We start from the raw sequence: 22,121 nt of genomic DNA on the forward strand, positions 1-22,121 counted from the left end.
CTATTGAAACAGCTTCTATTCAGATTACTCCACTGGTGTAGTAGTAATGGATTGTATTACAAAATCAAACCCAAATCCTTAAACCCAGATTAGTTTATTTACTTCAGCTGCTCACCGCACAGCAAGAGAAACCACTGGAGTTATTAATCACTCTGAAACAAGCACACACACACACACACACACACACACACACACACACACACACACACACACACACACACACACACACACACACACACACACACACACACACACACACACACACACACACACACACACACACACACACACACACACACACACACACACACACACACACACACACACACACACACACACACACACACACACACACACACACACACACACACACACACACACACCTCAGTCTGTCTGATGATGCTACTCTGATGAAAATGCCCTCTAACTCAAAGGATTGTGCCCGGCCAAGCAAACAGACAAACACTGGAAGCTAAAAAAGTGTGTGCTGTACTTTGGAATGTAGTCTTTGGCAGAATGTCCCAAGACCAGCTGATCACTGATTGGCGGGTGAAAGCTGGGAGAAATGGGAGAGAACTATTTTGCCTCACCAGTTGATCTGATGATCATGTTATGCTAGAGCTGCTTTTTTTCCCAAGGATTTACTGTCTCTGCTATTGCTTTCTGTTAGCTCTGCTCTGCTCCACATGTCTGAGATAACAATGTTTATTTCAGTTTTTTAGAAACCAGTTAGATCAGAGTTTGATTCCTGACAGAGAGTACATGGCGGCATGAGGACATACATTTTTATACAGTTAATGAGGAGAAGTTTTATATCTCAGTATTTTAGTTGATCTTTTCTCATCTTTTATTTGTCCCTCTCTGTCTATGATACAATTGCGTTTTCTTTCATTCAGAAGTATGTGATTCAGATTTGATGAAACTTTGAAATATGGGGTGTGACATAGACCATGGAAGTTCTGCCTCTCTTTTTGGATTATGACACTTCCTAACATGATTTCAGCATCAACATGAATGCTGCACATATTTTGTTACTTCTGATACTGTTGTATGTGAGTATTTCAATACTTTCTTAACTAAATATTGTGTGTATTTCAATACTTACACTTTATTTACAATTAAGCTTTTTCCTTGACTGAAGGCATTACAAAAATGCCTTGGAAATATTTGACTCTTCTTTATTGTATTCTATTCCTCCTACCTTAAGATTCTACATTGCTATACACACATACAGTACTTGAAAACAAACAAGTCACATGTTGAGGGACCACATGGATTGCCATCTGACAATTCACTGCCTGACCTTCTTTACTTCAGAGTGGGATCTACTTCAGAATGTGACTTTAATTTCCATGTCCTTAGTTTATCTATTCCATATGCATGGTATGCAATTCTGTTTGAGTTTGGAGAAGTATACTTTTGTGAGACAGCATGCTGTCCAGATATTATTAAACAAAACTCAACTTCATGTTTGAATCAGATCTAAATTGAATATACCATATAGGCCTACATACATGTATGTGTATGGGTTTAATTCTTACTAATTATGAATGGTTTCAAAGAACTGTAACATACAGTAACATTAACATATGATAACATATTCAAACCTCACTATGATTGAGCTATACACGGACACGTGCAGCTACACAAACACACCCACGTCATGGAAAAGAAAATGAAAGAGTTCCCTAAGGAACTGTGTGGGAAGGTTTTCTAGAATTTACGGGACATATCGTGGACATTTCCTACATAATTTTACAGGTAGACTAGAACATTTTAAAAAAGGGGACATTTTCCCAATGCAGTTATAAAGTACAGGTCAATGGGTTCCTTGTTCATAAAATTATTTTGTGGACTTCAGATGAAAAGGTAAATATTAATTATGTAACAGAAGTGAAACCTGTGCATTGCTAACTAGTCTTTAACAGTGTGTTCTAAATCCAGGTAACCATTTCAAATGTAGGCTACCATTATGAAATCATTATGAAACGCCAGTGCAGATTCTGATTTATTGTGTGGCGTGACCAGGAGAAAATTCCCTCCATAATCCTGAAAGGCATGACCATAAACAAACCAAATAAAACCTGACCACAAACCGTGTCTAAAAATGCAACACTGCGTTTTTCTTTTCTTGACACTTTGACAGCAGCAGCAGAGTCAATTGACCATTCTAATTAGGATTGGTGTGCTGTGTATTGCAATCCCTTAAGTCCAGAGTTACAGTTGGGGGCATTATTTTCTTTTTTTATACCTTTGCTGCAGCAGTGGTACATCGTTAATGTGATAAAGAAAGACTGTAAGTTACGATGACTCCACTACACGTGAAACAGCCCTGCACTGTAGTAGACCCTGTAGACAGAGTTCTTAGAATGGCTTCCTCCACCACAACCCCCCAGAGGTCTCAGTCTAACCCCAGAGGAACTCTGCAGCTGCCCTCCTACCATCAGCTTCCTCTGTGCCCCAGCCTGTCCTGTCCCCCGATCCCTCCAAAAAAGGCAATTTATCGTACAGAACACAGCTGGCCCTCCAGCTATAAAATGAGGGCTTCCCTTGCCCACTGTCTTATCTGACCATCAGGTCAGTGCCTGTCAGAGAGGGATGGATAGAGGAGAGGTTGATGTTGCTTTGGCACAAACACAAATGCAACCATCAGTAGCCTCTTCTTGCCACAATTTCCACACTGTCATACCAGTGGTGGTCAGAGAGTCAGGGATAGAGGCAGAGGTGGAGGGAGAAGAGAGGAATACATTGAGACCGAGATAAAGGCTGATGCTTTAGCCCAAACACAAAAACCGCCATGTGGGAGCTCATATTGCCACCCTGTTATCATGCGCTGCCAGTGCCATGCCTTCACATTACCCAGAGGGGAAAGTCATAGGGTCAGGCCAGCCAGTCTGTCTAGGAGGGTGACACTGACATGCTGCTGCAGTGTCCCCCTGCCTGCCAACCTAAGTCAGGTGGCTATATTACATTACATTAAGCAGGAGTCATTGCATTATGTGGGGACAGGAGGGAAACACTGTTGACCACTTCTGATTAGAACCACTGCTTAATTAACCTTCAGGCCTACCTACCCTTACGGGAAAACCACATGATTTCATATGTGGAAAATCACATGACTTCACATGTGAAATTTCCACGTTTTGCATATTATTTCACATGTGAATTCATGCGAAAACGATTGGTTTTGGAACTCTTTACATGTGCTGATATTTCATATGAAGTTTCACATGTGGATTTTCATGTGAACACAAACGTTATCATGTGAAATCATGTGAAACCATGTGGTCTTGGAACACTTCACATATGGATTTTCACATGTGATGACATAGCCTTTCACATGAGATTTCAAAGGTGATGCCCTGCAAAAAAAGGTAATTAGGATGTCCCCGGAATGTCACAGAATAGTTGCAGTGTTTTCAACATACATATTTACATATTTACCATGATTACAATGTGTATGTTCAAAACAAAATCTAATTTAATTTGTAACATGCGCTGAAAACAACTGTTGTAGACTTTACCGTGAAGTGATTGCTTATGAGCCCTTCCTAACAATGTATAATTTAAAAATAAAAAGATAGATATGTACAAGAAGGAAAGGTAAAGTGACAAGGCATCAGGATAGATAAGAATAACAATAAAATAAAGAACAGAGCAGCAAATGATGAGTGAAAAAGTGTGTCCGTCTGTATTATGTCCGTGTGAATGGGTTTTGTGTGGGGGTGTCAATGTGGTTTGTATATACAGTGACTTGCAAAAGTATTCATCCCCCTTGGCATTTTTCCTATTTTGTTGTCTTACAACCTGGAATTAAAATTGATTTTTGGGGGGTTTGTATCATTTGATTTACACACATGCCTACCACTTTGAAGATGCAAAATATATCTTTTTGTGAAACAAACAAGAAATAAGACAAAAAAGCAGAAAACTTGAGCGTGCATAACTATTCACCCCCCCAAAGTCAATACTTTATAGAGACACCTTTTGCAGCAATTACAGCTGCAAGTCTCTTGTGGTATGTCTCTATAAGCTTGGCACATCTAGCCACTGGGATTTTTGGCCATTCTTCAAGGCAAAACTGCTCCAGCTCCTACAAGTTGGATGGGTTCCACTGGTGTACAGCAATCTTTAAGTCATACCACAGATTCTCAATTGGATTGAGGTCTGGGCTTTTCCAAGACATTTATAAGTTTCGCCTTAAACCACTCGAGTGTTGCTTTAGCAGTATGCTTAGGGTCATTGTCCTGCTGGAAGGTGAACCTCTGTCCCAGTCTCAAATCTCTGAAAGACTGAAACAGGTTTCCCTCAAGAATTTCCCTGTATTTAGCGCCATCCATCATTCCTTCAATTCTGACCAGTTTCCCAGTCCCTGCAGATGAAAAACATCCCAACAGCATGATGCTCCCACCACCATGCTTCACTGTGGGGATGGTGTTCTCGGGGTGATGAGAGGTGTTGGGTTTGCCAGACATAGCGTTTCCTTGATGGGCAAAAAGCTCAATTTTAGTCTCATCTGACTAGAGAACCTTCTTCCATATGTTTGGGGAGTCTCCCGCATGCCTTTTGACGAACACCAAACGTGTTTGCTTATTTTTTTCTTTAAGCAATGGCTTTTTTCTGGTCACTCTTCCGTAAAACCCAGCTCTGTGGAGTGTACGTCTTAAGGTGGTCCTATGAACAGATACTCCAATCTCTGTTGTGGAGCTTTGCAGCTCTTTCAGGGTTATCTTTGGTCTCTTTGTTGCCTCTCTGATTAATGCCCTCCTTGCCTGGTCCGTGAGTTTTGGTGGGCGGCCCTCTTTTGGCAGGTTTGTTGTGGTGCCATATTCTTTCAATTTTTTAATAATGGATTTAGTGGTGGTCCGTGGGATGTTCAAAGTTTCAGATATTTTTTTATAAGCCAACCCTGATCTGTACTTCTCCACAACTTTGTCCCTGACCTGTTTGGAGAGCTCCTTGGTCTTTATGGTGCCGCTTGCTTGGTGGTGCCCCTTGCTTAGTGGTGTTGCAAACTCTGGGGCCTTTCAGAACAGGTGTATATATACTGAGATCATGTGACAGATCATGTGACACTTAGATTGCACACAGTGGACTTTATTTAACTAATTATGTGACTTCTGAAGGTAATTGGTTGCACCAGATCTTATTTATGGGCTTCATAGCAAAGGGGTTGAATACATATGCACGCACCACTTTTCCGTTATTTATTTATAAATTTTTTGAAAGAAGTTATTTTTTTCATTTCACTTTACCAATTTTGACTGTTTTGTGTATGTCCATTACATGAAATCCAAATAAAAATCCATTTAAATTACTGGTTGTAATATGACAAAATAGGAAAAACGCCAAGGGGGGTGAATACTTTTGCAAGGCAATGTATAGTCTAATAAGTGTGCATGTATGTTTATTTATAAAGTCGTGGTCAAAAGTTTTGAGAATGACACAAGTATTGGTCTTCACAAAGTTCGCTACTTCAGTGTTATGAAATATTTTTGTCAGATGTTACTATGGTATACTGAAGTATAATACAAGCGTTCCATAAGTGTCAAATGCTTTTATTGACAATTACATAAAGTTTATGCAAAGAGTCAATATTTGCAGTGTTGACGCTTCTTTTTCAAAACCTCTGCAATCCGCCCTGTCATGCTGTCAATTAATTTCTGGGCCACATCCTGACTGATGGCAGCCCATTCTTGCATAATCAATGCTTGGAGTTTTTCAGAATTTGTGGGTTTTTGTTTGTCCACCTGCCTCTTGAGGATCGACCACAAGTTCTCAATGGGATTAAGGTCTGGGGAGTTTCCTGGCCATGGACCCAAAATGTCGATGTTTTGTTCCCCGAGCCACTTAGTTATCACTTTGCCTTATGGCAAGTTGCTCCATCATGCTAGAAAGGGCATTGGTCGTCACCAAACTGTTCTTGGATGGTTGGGAGAAGTTGATCTCGGAGGATGTGTTGGTACCATTCTTTATTCATGGCTGTGTTCTTAGGCAAAGTTTTGAGCAACCCCAAACATGAATGGTCTCAGGATGCTTTATTGTTTGCATGACACAGGGCTGATGGTAGTGCTCACCTTGTCTTCTCCGGACAAGGTGTTTTCCGGATGCCCCAAACAATCGGAAAGGGGATTCATCAGAGAAAATGACTTTACCCCAGTCCTCAGCAGTCCAATCACTGTACCTTTTGCAGAATATCAGTCTGTCCCTGATGTTTTTCCTGGAGAGAAGTGGCTTCTTTGCTGCCCTTCTTGACACCAGGCCATCCTCCAAAAGTCTTCACCTCACTGTGCGTGCAGATGCACTCACACCTGCCTGCTGCCATTCCTGAGCAAGCTCTGCACTGGTGGTGCCCAGATCCCGCAGCTGAATCAACTTTAGGAGACGGTCCTGGCGCTTGCTGGACTTTCTTCACAACAATTGAACCTCTCTCCTTGAAGTTCTTGAAGATCCGATAAATGGTTGATTTAGGTGCAATCTTACTAGCAGCAATATCCTTGCCTGTGAAGCCCTTTTTGTGCAAAGCAATGATGACGGCACGTGTTTCCTTGCAGGTAACCATGGTTAACAGAGGAAGAACATTGATTTCAAGCACCACCCTCCTTTTAAAGCTTCCAGTCTGTTATTCTAACTCAATCAGTATGACAGAATGATCTCCAGCCTTGTCCTCGTCAACACTCTCACCTGTGTTAACGAGAGAATCACTGACATGATGGCAGCTGGTCCTTTTGTGGCAGGGATGAAACGCAGTGGAAATGTTTTTTGGGGATTAAGTTCATTTTCATGGCAAAGAGGGACTTTGCAATTAATTGCAATTAATCTGATCACTCTTCCTGACATTCTGGAGTATATGCAAATTGCCATCAACAAAACTGAGGCAGCAGACTTTGTGAAAATTAGTATTTGTGTCATTCTCAAAACTTTTGACCACGATTTGAACTAACATCCTATCGGTTCACTGCATTCTGATCTTCCTGCTACGCCACCACATCTGTGTCAATGACTGATTTCACCTATATTCTACACTTTGGACTTCAAAGTATATTTATCATAGTGATTCAGGAGTAACATTAAAATAGAATAATATTCCCCACCAACATTAGACAACTATACAGAAAACCCTCAAATTGCTGAAATAAGTAAATTAAATCAATGATGAGAGAATAGTCAGATTAACTGATAACTACAATAGCAGTGTAGATGTCACTCTTTTGCTAATTGCAGAGATGTATTATAGGTGATGAATGTGTATGGGGACTTCTGAGAACACTACAGACTTTGTGGCTCAGCAGAAAGATCAGTGTACTCCAAATCCAAAGGATGTAAATTCAAATCCCAGTTGGGGTCATATTGAAAAGTCAGTGATCAAGATTTTGTACACTATTTTAGCTGAACAGTGGACTACTTACCTTAATTCCCCCATACCATTTCATTACTTCCCTTACAAAAAACACATGTGAAATCACATTTTCACATGTAAAATAGCTGTTTTCACATGTTGAACTGACATTTTCACATGTGAAAACAAGAGATGTGAAGTCTGTTGTTCACATGTTAAACCACTTTTTCAAATGTGAGGAGAATAACATGTATTCACCTCACATGTGAGTAGCAGATTCATGTGAAATTTGCAGTTTCAAATGAAAAAATCAAATGTGCATTTTCACATGTGAAAACCTAACTCTCACATGTGGAATTGCATTTTCACGTAAAAATCGAATTTGCAATTTTGCAGGTGAAAACATCCACATGGTTTCACATGTTGAAATTTCACATCCCCATTTTGTCACATTTATTTCACGAGATCATGTTTTCACATGTGCTCAAATGTTTTCACATGTGTAGTTCACATGTTAATCACATAAACTTCACACAAGATCACGTGAAATTTACATTTTAGTCATTTAGCAGACGCTCTTATCCAGAGCGACTTACAGTTAGTGAGTGCACACATTTTTCATACTGACCCCCCGTGGGAATCGAATCCACAACCCTGGCATTGCAAGCGCCATGCTCTACCAACTGAGCTACACGGGGCCCATGCGCTTTTTTCTGAAAGGGTACTGTCTGTTTGGCTATTTACCATGGCTAGGTACAGTGGGGAGAACAAGTATTTGATACACTGCCGATTTTGCAGGTTTTCCTACTTAAAAAGCACGTAGAGGTCTGTAATTTTTTTCATAGGTACACTTCAACTGTGAGAGACGGAATCTAAAACAAAAATCCAGAAAATCACATTGTATGATTTTTAAGTAATTAATTTGCATTTTATTGCATGACATAAGTATTTGATACATCAGAAAAGTAGAACTTAATATTTGGTACAGAAACCTTTGTTTGCAATTACAGAGATCATACGTTTCCTGTTGGTCTTGACCAGGTTTGCACACACTGCAGCAGGGATTTTGGCCCACTCCTCCATACAGACCTTCTCCAGATCCTTCAGGTTTCGGGGCTGTTGCTGGGCAATATGGACTTTCAGCTCCCTACAAAGATTTTCTATTGGGTTCAGGTCTGGAGACTGGCTAGGCCACTCCAGGACCTTGAGATGCTTCTTACGGAGCCACTCCTTAGTTACCCTGGCTGTGTGTTTCGGGTCGTTGTCATGCTGGAAGACCCAGCCACGACCAGTCTTCAATGCTCTTACTGAGGGAAGGAGGTTGTTGGCCAAGATCTCGCGATACATGACCCCATCCATCCTCCCCTCAATACGGTGCAGTCGTCCTGTCCCCTTTGCAGAAAAGCATCCCCAAAGAATGATGTTTCCACCTCCATGCTTCACGGTTGGGATGGTGTTCTTGGGGTTGTACTCATCCTTCTTCTTCCTCCAAACACGGCGAGTGGAGTTTAGACCAAAAAGCTCTATTTTTGTCTCATCAGACCACATGACCTTCTCCCATTCCTCCTCTGGATCATCCAGATGGTCATTGGCAAACTTCAGACGGGCCTGGACATGCGCTGGCTTGAGCAGGGGGACCTTGCGTGCGCTGGATAATTTTAATCCATAACGGCATAGTGTGTTACTAATGGTTTTCTTTGAGACTGTGGTCCCAGCTCTCTTCAGGTCATTGACCAGGTCCTGCCGTGTAGTTCTTGGCTGATCCCTCACCTTCCTCATGATCATTAATGCCCCACGAGGTGAGATCTCACATGGAGCCCCAGACCGAGGGTGATTGACCGTCATCTTGAACTTCTTCCATTTTCTAATAATTGTGCCAACAGTTGTTGCCTTCTCTCCAAGCTGCTTGCCTATTGTCCTGTAGCCCATCCCAGCCTTGTGCAGGCCTTGTTTTATCCCTGATGTCCTTACACAGCTCTCTGGTTTTGGCCGTTGTGGAGAGGTTGGAGTCTGTTTGATTGAGTGTGTGGACAGGTGTGTTTTATACAGGTAACGAGTTCAAACAGGTGCAGTTAATACAGGTAATGAGTGGAGAACAGGAGGGCTTCTTAAAGAAAAACTAACAGGTCTGTGAGAGCCGGAATTCTTACTGGTTGGTAGGTGATCAAATACTTATGTCATGCAATAAAATGCAAATTAATTACTTAAAAATCATAAATTTTTGTTTTAGATTCCATCTCTCACAGTTGAAGTGTACCTATGATAAAAATTACAGACCTCTACATTATTTGTAAGTAGGAAAACCTGCAAAATCGGCAGTGTATCAAATACTGTATCACTTTGGTAACATTGTTCATGTTGAAACATTTATCAAAATAATTCCGCATTTAGCTGATTAAAAAAGCCTATTTGCGTCATTATTCAAATTGCTGACATTGCTCTCTAAAATACTTTTTTTCTTCTTCTATCCAGTCCAGTACATTGTGTGAGCAGCTCTCCCAGCTCTCTCTGCTTACACTTCTACAGAAATACTGTGAGGCTCTCTCCGCTCTCTACAATGTCACAGGTAATGTCAAATATTAATGAAAGTGTGGAATACAATGAGTGTTTGTTCTTTCCAGCCTGTTAATTACTTTAATTACTTGCACAATGGGCTGATATTTAATGGCAAGCACTGCTTAAGCCAAAGCAGAAAATTAACTAGAGGATGTGTATTGGTATAATTAGCTAATATACAGTTTAAGTCAGAAGTTTACATACACCTTAGCCAAGTACATTTAAACTCAGATATTCACAATTCCTGACATTTAATCCTAGTAAAAATTGGTTGGGATGGTGTTCTTCAGATTGCAAGTGACCCCCTTTTCCCTCCAAACATAACGATGGTCATTATGGCCAAACAGTTATATTTTTGTTTCATCAGACAGGAGGACATTTCTCCAAAAAGTACGATCTTTGTCCCCATGTGCAGTTGCAAACCGTAGTCTGGCTTTTTTATGGTGGTTTTGGAGCAGTGGCTTCTTCCTTGCTGAGCGGCCTTTCAATTTATGCCAATATAGGACTTGTTTTACTGTGTATATAGATAGTTTTGTACCTGTTTCCTCCAGCATCTTCACAAGGTCCTTTGCTGTTGTTCTGGGATTGATTTGCACTTTTTGCACCAAAGTATGTTCATCTCTAGTAGACAGAACACGTCTCCTTCCTGAGCGGTATGACAGCTGCGTGGTCCCATGGTGTTTATACTTGCGTACTATTGTTTGTACAGATTAACTTGGTACCTTCAGGTGTTTGGAAATTGCTCCCAAGGATGAACCAGACTAGTGGAGGTCTACAATTTTTTTTCTGAGGTCTTGGCTGATTTCTTTTGAATTTCCCCTAATGTCAAGCAAAGAGGCACTGAGTTTGACGGTAGGCCTTGAAATACATCCACAGGTACACCTCCAATTGAGTCAAATGATGTCAATTAGCCTATCAGAAGTTTGTAAAGCCATGACATCATTTTCTGGAATTTTCCAAGCTGTTTAAAGGCACAGTCAACTTAGTGTATGTAAACTTCTGACCCACTGGAATTGTGATATAGTGAATAATAATTGAAATAATCTGTCTGTAAATAATTGTTGTCTATCGGCCTCGCATTAAAGAACATAATTGGTTAAGGAAAACTGATAAATAAAAAAGTATATCAGTTTCATTTAAGGACCAAAGGATTGACAGCCGTCCCATATAGATTGCAAAATAGTTGGGAAGAGATTTTTGACGTACCGATCCCATGGCATAGTGTTTATGAACTGATACGCAAAACGACACTGGATTCAAAACTTAGAATCTTTCAATTTAAATTATTATATAAAATTCTTGCTACCAATAGAATGTTATTTATATGGGGGATACAATCTTCCCAGCTCTGCAGATTTTGCTGCGAATTTGTTTTGGTACTGTCCATTTGTAGCTTGTTTTTGGACACAGGTCCAGGAATGGCTAAAGGATTGCAATATTTACCTGGAGCTAACCCTGCAGATAGCACTACTGGGTGATCTGAAAAGTCCTAGTCAATCGATCAATAACATAATAATACTATTAGCAAAAATGTTTATTTTCAATTCACAATCTGTAGAAACAATGAGAATAGAAAGGTTCAGAACTTTTGTAAGATATCACAGTACAGTTGAAATATATATGGCAAATAGAAATCCTATATGGATGGTGTTAAAAGATAGATGGGAGGTGTTTAATGGAATTGAAGGATGGGACTAATAACAACTAACAACAAACAATAACAAGATAACTAATAATGTAGGCACGCTGTGTCCATAATAAGTGTATGGGTTGTAGGTTGGGAGCTTTTGTGAAGGAGCACAGTTAGAAAGATATGGCATATAGAAGCAAACCGGATGGACATCATGAAAATGATCGGAGAGGTTGAGACTAGAAGAAGTTCAGGAGAGAGAACAAACAAAATGTAATTACGGTAAAATTGACTGTGTCCACAAAATGTAGATAGTGGGTATGGGCTTGAAGTAGAGGCCTAGGCTTTGTTGTTCACTAGTTTACTCCAAGTGGGGAAATGGTGGCGGGGTTGGAAAGTAATAAAGGGGAAAATATATTTTTTAAGGATATGTACAGTGGGGATTTGATACACTGCCGATTTTGCAGGTTTTCCTACATACACAGCATATAGAGGTCTGTAATTTTTATCATAGGTACCCTTCAACTGTGAGAGATGGAATCTAAAACAAAAATACAGAAAATCACATTGTATGATTTTTAAGTAATTCATTTGCATTTTATTGCATGACATAAGTATTTGATCACCTACCAACCAGTAAGAATTCCAGCTCTCACAGACCTGTTAGTTTTTCTTTAAGAAGCCCTCCTGTTCTCCACTCATTACCTGTATTAACTGCACCTGTTTGAACTTTTTACCTGTATAAAAGACACCTGTCCACACACTCAATCAAACAGACTCCAACCTCTCCACAATGGCAAAGACCAGAAAGCTGTGAAAGGACCTGCACACGGCTGGGATGGGTTACAGGACAATAGGCAAGCAGCTTGGTGAGAAGGCAACAACTGTTGGCGCAATTATTAGAAAATGGAAGAAGTTCAAGATGACGGTCAATCACCCTCGGTCTGGGGCTCCATGCAAGATCTCACCTGTGGGGCATCAATGATCATGAGGAAGGTGAGGGATCAGCCCAGAACTACACGGCAGGATCTGGTCAATGACCTGAAGAGAGCTGGGACCACAGTCTCAAAGAAAACCATTAGTAACACACTACGCCGTCATGGATTAAAATCCTGCAGCGCACGCAAGGCCCATCTGAAGTTTGCCAATGACCATCTGGATGATCCAGAGGAGGAATGGGAGAAGGTCATGTGGTCTGATGAGACAAAAATAGAGCTTTTTGGTCTAAACTCCACTCGCCGTGTTTGGAGGAAGAAGAAGGATGAGTACAACCCCAAGAACATCATCCCAACCGTGAAGCATGGAGGTGGAAACATCATTCTTTGGGGATGCTTTTCTGCAAAGGGGACAGGACGACTGCACCGTATTGGGGGGAGGATGGATGGGGCCATGTATCGCGAGATCTTGGCCAACAACCTCCTTCCCTCAGTAAGAGCATTGAAGATGTGTCGTGGATGGGTCTTCCAGCATGACAACGACCCGAAACACACAGCCAGGGCAACTAAGGAGTGGCTCCGTAAGAAGCATCTCAAGGTCCTGGAGTGGCCTAGCCAGTCTCCAGACCTGAACCCAATCGAAAATCTTTGGAGGGAGCTGAAAGTCCGTATTGCCCAGCGACAGCTGGAAGAAGGTCTGTATGGAGGAGTGGGCCAAAATCCCTGCTGCAGTGTGTGCAAACCTGGTCAAGACCTACAGGAAACATATGATCTCTGTAATTGCAAACAAAGGTTTCTGTACCAAATTTTAAGTTCTGCTTTTCTGATGTATCAAATACTTATGTCATGCAATAAAATGCAAATTAATTACTTAAAAATCATACAATATGATTTTCTGGATTTTTGTTTTAGATTCCGTCTCTCACAGTTGAAGTGTACCTATGATAAAAATTACAGACCTCTACATGCTTTGTAAGTAGGAAAACCTGCAAAATCGGCAGTGTATCAAATACTTGTTAATAATAAATAATAATATGCCATTTAGCAGACGCTTTTATCCAAAGCGACTTACAGTCATGTGTGCATACATTTTTTTTTTTGTTCTCCCCACTGTATGTGTATGTATGTATGTATGTATGTACAGTGGGGGGAAAATGTATTTAGTCAGCCACCAATTGTGCAAGTTCTCCCACTTAAAAAGATGAGAGAGGCCTGTAATTGTCATCATAGGTACACATCAACTATGACAGACAAATTGAGAAAAAAAATCCAGAAAATCACATTGTAGGATTTTTTAATGAATTTATTTGCAAATTATGGTGGAAAATAAGTATTTGGTCACCTACAAACAAGCAAGATTTCTGGCTCTCACAGACCTGTAACTTCTTCTTTAAGAGGCTCCTCTGTCCTCCACTCGTTACCTGTATTAATGGCACCTGTTTGAACTTGTTATCAGTATAAAAAAGACACCTGTCCACAACCTCAAACAGTCACACTCCAAACTCCACTATGGCCAAGACCAAAGAGCTGTCAAAGGACACCAGAAACAAAATTGTAGACCTGCACCAGGCTGGGAAGACTAGGTAAGCAGCTTGGTTTGAAGAAATCAACTGTGGAAGCAATTATTAGGAAATGGAAGACATACAAGACCACTGATAATCTCCCTCGATCTGGGGCTCCACGCAAGATCTCACCCCGTGGGGTCAAAATGATCACAAGAACGGTGAGCAAAAATCCCAGAACCACACGGGGGGACCTAGTGAATGACCTGCAGAGAGCTGGGACCAAAGTAACAAAGCCTACCATCAGTAACACACTACGTCGCCAGGGACTCAAATCCTGCAGTGCCAGACGTGTCCCCCTGCTTAAGCCAGTACAAGCAGACAAAATTAAACGGGCCTATTTATATAACGAATATGAATTCGGAGGACAGAAATAATTAAATATTAAAGCATTAGACCTATCACTAAAAGCTTCAGTCATACAAAAGTTATACTTAAATCCGTACTGGTTCTCTAGCAAATTAGTAAGATTGTCTCACCCGATGTACAAGAATGGCCTTTTTCCCTTTACAACCTCTCACTTTCAGTTATTTGAAAATGAAATCATCTCCCAAATATCACTATTTCTAAAACAAGCCATAGAAAGTTGGTTGCAATTTCAATTTAGTCCTCCAGAAACGACAGAACAAATAATGCAACAAATATTAACAAGAAAAAAGAATGTAAGCTTTCTGCCCATATACAGTGGGGAAAAAAGTATTTAGTCAGCCACCAATTGTGCAAGTTCTCCCACTTAAAAAGATGAGAGAGGCCTGTAATTCTCATCATAGGTACACGTCAACTATGACAGACAAAATTAGATTTTTTTTCTCCAGAAAATCACATTGTAGGATTTTTTTATGAATTTATTTGCAAATTATGGTGGAAAATAAGTATTTGGTCAATAACAAAAGTTTCTCAATACATTGTTATATACCCTTTGTTGGCAATGACACAGGTCAAACATTTTCTGTAAGTCTTCACAAGGTTTTCACACACTGTTGCTGGTATTTTGGCCCATTCCTCCATACAGATCTCCTCTAGAGCAGTGATGTTTTGGGGCTGTCGCTGGGCAACACGGACTTTCAACTCCCTCCAAAGATTTTCTATGGGGTTGAGATCTGGAGACTGGCTAGGCCAGGGGCGGTGTGTTCAATAGGGCGATATGGGCGACGCACTGCCAAACGGGAAAAGGAAGGGATTTTTTTTCTAATCAATTATATCACGGCAACAGTAGTTATCAGTGTTCTAATCTGATCTGACTGCCACTAAATGTCCAATCAGGCTAAAGTCGTGCTTCAAATGCCCCCCTTTTGGGGCGATTTCAGTCAGGTTGAAAATCGCCCAGAAGTCTGTCATAGACTCCCATGTAAAATCAATTTTTTCAAATTTCAGAGCTTTCAATACAATCTCTATGGGTTTCTGAGGGCTTGCACTTACGCGCTTTCGTCATACGTAACGTAACCATGAACGTAACTAAGAAAATAGCGGGTAGCAGCGTCTCTGTTGCGACCTGCAGTGTGGCATTATCTTATGTTTTTAATTTGTACACTTAGTGGCGTTATTTTATGTTTTTAATTTGTACACTTAGTTTACAAACATTCTGCCAACCATGGATTTCCAGTGGTGGGTTTTGGACCGATCTTGTTGATCGTGTACATACCCGCTACGAACGGACTAAATAATGAAAACGCTGCTGGCAGCGGAATCCAATACAGCAGAACAAACTTCCCTTACCCACCACCTTGCTGATTAATGCCCAGTCACTGAGGGGGAAAGCGGATGAGTTGTCAGCGAATCTGCGCTTCCAACACGAATATCGGGAGGCCTGTTTGCTGGCATTTACTGAGACTTGGCTGGATGACAGAGTCCCGGACAGAGAAGTGGAGCCGGCCGGCTTCACCCTGGTCAGAGCGGACCGCGATCTGACAGTCACAGGGAAAATCGATCCTGGTAAGAGAGCGACTCTGTACCCCGACATTGAACTGCTTTCTGTGTCACTGCGACCTTACTATCTGCCCGTGAGTTCCCCCAATTGTTTGTTACCGTTGTGTACATTCAACCAAAAGCTAATATAACAAAGGCATCAGAGATTATTTATAATCTGTCACAGAAACTGGAATCCATCTCCCCAGATCAGTCAATAAATGCTTCTGGTATTGACTTATATGCTGCCCCTGTCTTCATGTTGTTGCTGGACATATCTTTTTTAAAATGTGTGTAGGTCACCTAAATCATCAGAAAAATTGCCCCCCCTGAGAATTTTTTCAGGAGCCGCCACTGGGCTAGGCCACTCCAGGACCTTGAAATGCTTCTTACGAAGCCACTCCTTCGTTGCCCGGGCGGTGTGTTTGGGATCATTGTCATGCTGAAAGACCCAGCCACGTTTCATCTTCAATGCCCTTGCTGATGGAAGGAGGTTTTCACTCAAAATCTCACGATACATGGCCCCATTCATTCTTTCCTTTACACGGATCAGTCGTCCTGGACCCTTTGCAGAAAAACAGCCCCAAAGCATGATGTTTCCACCCCCATGCTTCACAGTAGGTATGGTGTTCTTTGAATGCAACTCAGCATTCTTTGTCCTCCAAACATGACGAGTTGAGTTTTTACCAAAAAGTTATATTTTGGTTTCATCTGACCATATGACATTCTCCCAATCCTCTTCTGGATCATCCAAATGCACTCTAGCAAACTTCAGACGGGCCTAGACATGTACTGGCTTAAGCAGGGGGACACGTCTGGCACTGCAGGATTTGAGTCCCTGGCGGCGTAGTGTGTTACTGATGGTAGGCTTTGTTACTTTGGTCCCAGCTCTCTGCAGGTCATTCACTAGGTCCCCCCATGTGGTTCTGGGATTTTTGCTCACCGTTCTTGTGATCATTTTGACCCCACGGGGTGAGATCTTGCGTGGAGCCCCAGATCGAGGGAGATTATCAGTGGTCTTGTATGTCTTCCATTTCCTAATAATTGCTCCCACAGTTGATTTCTTCAAACCAAGCTGCTTACCTATTGCAGATTCAGCAAAGAAATCTTGCTTGTTTGTAGGTAACCAAATACTTATTTTCCACCATAATTTGCAAATAAATTCATTAAAAATCCTACAATGTGATTTTCTGGATTTTTTTTCCTCAATTTGTCTGTCATACTTGACGTGTACCTATGATGAAAATTACAGGCCTCTCTCATCTTTTTAAGTGGGAGAACTTGCACAATTGGTGGCTGACTAAATACTTTTTTTCCCCACTGTATACAGGTAACGAGCTGAGATTTGGAGCACACTCTTAAAGGGAGTGCTCCTAATCTCAGCTTGTTACCTGTATAAAAGACACCTGTCCACAGAAGCAATCAATCAATCAGATTCCAAACTCTCCACCATGGCCAAGATCAAAGAGTTCTCCAAGGATGTCAGGGACAAGATTGTAGACCTACACAAGGCTGGAATGGGCTACAAAACCATCGTCAATCAGCTTGGTGAGAAGGTGACAACAGTTGGTGCGATTATTCGCAAATGGAAGAAACACAAAATAACTGTCAATCTCCCTCGGCCTGGGGCTCCATGCAAGATCTCACCTCATGGAGTTGCAATGATCATGAGAACGGTTAGAATCAGCCCAGAACTACACGGGAGGATCTTGTCAATAATCTCAAGGCAGCTGGGACCATACTCACACCAAGAAAACAATTGGTAACACACTACGCCGTGAAGGACTGAAATCCTGCAGCGCCCGCAAGGTCCCACTGCTCAGCACATATACAGGCCCGTCTGAAGTTTGCCAATGAACATCTGAATGATTCAGAGGAGAACTGGGTGAAAGTGTTGTGGTCAGATGAGACCAAAATGGAGCTCTTTGGCATCAACTCAACTCGCCGTGTTTTTAGAGATGGAGGAATGCTGCCTATCACCCCAAGAACACCATCCCCACCGTCAAACGTGGAGGTGGAAACATTATGCTTTGGGGGTTTTTCTGCTAAGGGGCCAGGACAACTTCACCGCATCAAAGGGACGATGGATGGGGCCATGTACTGTCAAATCTTGGGTGAGAACCTCCTTCCCTCAGCCAGGGCATTGAAAATGGGTCGTGGATGGATTGTGGGTTCGATTCTCACGTGGGGCTAGTATGAAAATAAAACAATAAAAACAAACAAAAACACAATTTATAATGTATGCACTCACTAACTGTAAGTCGCTCTGGATAAGAGCGTCTGCTAAATGACTAAAATGTAAATGTAAAAACCCTGGAATGAGTAGGTGTGTCCAAACTTTTGACTGGCACTGTACGTGAAACCCAGAATGCATTGTATGTCAACAAACATGGCTCCACACATAGCTGGAATTAGATTAGCTTAGCTCATCATAATCAGTACAACCTTCAAAAAAGTATTTTACATAATATGTGTCCATTACAATCTATGCAAGAATCGGAATGCATGATTTGTCAACAGTACTTGAAAACGTGAATAAAACCGTAAATAAATAAATAATTACCACACAAAACATTTTCTGATAGTGATTTATTGATACAAGTGGCGCAAGATGGCAGTCAATCACGTAACCTCTCACTCCCACTCTGAGCCATTCAGTGTTGTTGTTTATGTATGTAGTTAGTGAGCTAAGCTGTAGCCAATAGCAATGTCTTTCAAAAGGAGACAACTCACAAATGCGGATATTCTGGAGATTTGTTATAAATTCTGACAATGAGTCTGAAAGTCAGGAATCAGATTCTGACTGTGACAGTGACATTGAGGAGCTGCCCCCCAACCTTGTAGCCATTGAGAACCCTGAATCTGAAGACCCCTTGTCCACTGACGAAGTCCCAGGTCCCTTTGAAGATGCTGGTGGTGATGGAGGCAGAGCGACAGTGGATGAAGTACAGGAGTTCTGAGGTAGCTGGAAGGCCGCCAGCCATTCCAACCCTCCTGGCCCTGCTGTTTGCTTTGATGAGTCCCAGTCTGGAGAACAAAGCCCCTTGCCATTTACCTCTGAGGCAGAGTGCTTCAAGCTGTTTCTGACAGAGGAGCTGGTGGGAGACATAGTAGAGGAGACCAATCGCTATGCCTTGGAGCTACAGGAGAAGAGAGAGCCAGGAGTGAGGGGGAAAATCGCTAAATGGGTGTCAACCACAATTAGTGAAATGTATACCTTCCTGGTGACAGTCCTTCTCATGGGAATAGTAAAGAACTCCCTAAGAGAATACTGGAGCACAGATCCTATGTTTGCAACTCCCTCCTTGCCACCCTCTTTTCCCAAGCCCGCTTCCTAGTTCTGCTGCGATGCCTGCATTTCGTCAACAATGCTACAGACAACCTAAATGACCCGTTACACAAAATAAGAAATGTTCTTACCAGCCTGACATCAGCATTTGGTCGGGTCTTTGTGCCATACAAGGACCTATGCATTGATGAGTCCCTGATGTTATGGAAGGGTAGGCTGGCGTTCCGTCAATATATTCCCTCCAAAAGGCACAGGTTTGGGGTCAGGTTCTTTGTCATGTGCGACGTGAAGACAGGATTTGTCCAGGACATTATAATCTACACAGGATCCACCACTGACATCCAATATTATGAGGGGCTTGGGGTGTCCGGGTCCACGGTGATGACCAGCAAGGGACACACTTTGTATGTGGACAATTGGTACAGCAGTCCCACACTCTTCCAGCATCTGTTCTCCAACAGCACAGGGGCCTGTGACACAGTCAGGTCGAACAGGAAGGGGATGCCGGCATTCGGATGCAGGAAGATGCAGAGAGGGGAGGTGGAGTTCAAGGAGAACGGTCAACAGCTGGCAGTAAAGTCGCATGACAAACGAGACGTCCATGTCCTCTCCACTGTCTGTATAGCAACCATGTCGACCACAGGGAAGGTGGACCACCTGACGGGAGAGAGAAAGATCAAACCAGACTGTGTGCTTGACTATAACCTCAAAATGGGGGCTGTGGATAAGGCGGACATGATAAACAGCTTTGTGGAATGCACTCGGTAGCTTCAAAAGACAACACAAGCTAATACTTCTCTGACGCAATTAGCATTGTTTTACAGAGCTAATAGAATAATGTAGCTAGCTACATAAGCACGATTGAATATAACACCATAAAGGTTATGAAATTAGTAACGTTATCTTGCATGTCCGCGGTTATAAGGAATACACACAAATATATTATGCTCCATAAATACAGTGAGCTACAGTGGAAACGACATAACATAACATACAGAAACTATTATAACGTCATAAGGCACTGACTTTGATAGAAACACACACATTTCCAAAGTTATTATCATGTAGTAATGAAAACAACAATGGCATCAGAACACGTGTGTGCAGGTCCTGTTCTGACTGGAGATGCGCAAATATCTGCAGACTTGATCTGCAAAAACAATTGGGAAGTGCTTGGGGAAGTTTGTGCGGGTCAGTAATGCCAAAAAAATTAATTGTCAGCAAAAGCGAAATGGCCTACTTTTATGTTAATTAAGGAGGAAGCAGAACACACCTCTATTCAAACTCAATTCAAACTGTTGTTAGAAAATAAAACTTGTTAGAAAATCATTTAAAATTGACAAGTTGAAACAGCTTGTAAATAAAAACAGACAGCGTGCCTTGGTTTGAGGTCAGCGTGGGTTAACTGTCCTGTTGCGTAACAATCACATTTTGGAACAGTGAGCCCATTCTGACATCGCATGCATAAAAAAACTCACGCTGGGGGCGACCGTTAGAGATATTTGGAACTCACGTATGAAAAGGTTAAACAGCAGTTACCTTGCCAGCTACATCAGTCAACTAAAGAGTAGCCGGTGTCTGCTCTGCTTGCTTTTACAACTCGGAGAAAGAGCACAACTCATACACACTGACAGCAGCTGCCTCTGTTCAACTCTCCCGTGTTGGTTCAGCCAGCCTTTCAGAAGCTTTGCCTTCACACAGCATGTCCGCCCGCTCTGTGGTGTCGGTGAGTCTGCATATTCCTAAAGCACACAGATGCCGTTTTTGGTATCACAGCTCAATGATAAAACTAGGGGGGGGATGCAATTTTCAGAATGTGGAGGGATCATGACCCTGTCCCCAGTGAAAGTTGCACCCCCTGAAGATTGTCACATCTCCTCCCGTTGTTCCCCTCCGGCGCTCTGATTCGTTGGTCTACTGAGCCACCGGTCTGAGCGCACCACCTCGGCAACACTGGAATGGAAACCCAATGCACCCTAATCACCTCCAGCGCACATGCACCTCATCATCTCATCACTACCCCTATTTAGCCTCTGACTGTTCTGTAATATGTTGTGTGTGATTGTTAAGCTTCGTGTTGTTTACTCTATCTTTGTTATTTCGCTTGTTAAGTAAACCTTAATTCCTGCGTCTGCGTCCTGCCTCTTCGTATACTCAGTACGCGTCACAGAATCACACACCAAACGAAAATGGATGCAGCAGGAGTTTCCCAGGGCCTCGACCAGCACCACCAGCAACTTGCCCAGTTGAACGCCGCCCTCCAGGAAGTGCTCCAAACTCAGCATAATCTGCCCAGCGCTCCGGTTCCACCTCAGGAAGCGGCGAGTGCCCCCAATCCACCTGTTCCCATGCTATCACCCACTCCTGCGGGAACCCTCACCCTACCGGAGCGCTATGACGATAAAACTACTAAATGTAGCGGCTTCCTGCTACAGGTTTCCCTTTATCTGGCGCGTCAGCCTGGGGCAGATCCATCTGACCAAGCCAGGATAGCGCTGGTGATTTCGCTTCTTAAAGGAAAGGCGCTGGATTGGGCCACGACAGTCTGGGAAGGAGAGGAGGCAGTGGCACTTCCCTACCCCACCTTCCTCGCTAGGTTCAGGGTGGTGTTTGATCATCCCACGGAGGGAAAGGACGGGGGTGAGCATCTCCTCCATCTACAACAGAGAGAGGGGCCCGCGTCCGAGTACGCTCTGAGCTTTCGCACGGTGGCGACGTCTTCCGGCTGGAATGAGTGTGCTCTGCGCACGGCCTTCAGGAGAGGCTTACAGGAGGACATCAAGACGGAACTCGCATGTCGGGACGACGAGATGGACCTTGATACCCCTATCACCACGTCCATCCATCTTGACGGCATGTTGAGAGAGAGACGGCGTTCCCAACACCCCCCGGAGCCTCGAACGCT

The 22,121-nt window shown here is 42.5% G+C and overlaps 1 protein-coding gene across 2 annotated transcripts in view; it reads left to right on the forward strand.

Annotated features, from left to right (window-relative positions):
* Positions 1-608: 608 nt before the first annotated feature.
* Positions 609-22,121, forward strand: part of LOC121581055 (corticotropin-releasing factor receptor 2) — a 126,936-nt gene continuing 105,423 nt past the window's right edge. For both annotated transcript variants that reach the window (XM_041896415.1, XM_041896416.1), the window contains exons 1-2: positions 609-1,052; positions 9,812-9,905. In XM_041896415.1, coding sequence (XP_041752349.1) covers positions 1,011-1,052; positions 9,812-9,905 — 136 coding nt within the window. In that variant the 5' untranslated portion in view covers positions 609-1,010. The remainder of the gene's footprint in view (positions 1,053-9,811; positions 9,906-22,121) is intronic.

Source organism: Coregonus clupeaformis, chromosome 14 (genome assembly GCF_020615455.1).
Source record: "Coregonus clupeaformis isolate EN_2021a chromosome 14, ASM2061545v1, whole genome shotgun sequence".
NCBI lineage: Eukaryota > Metazoa > Chordata > Actinopteri > Salmoniformes > Salmonidae > Coregonus > Coregonus clupeaformis.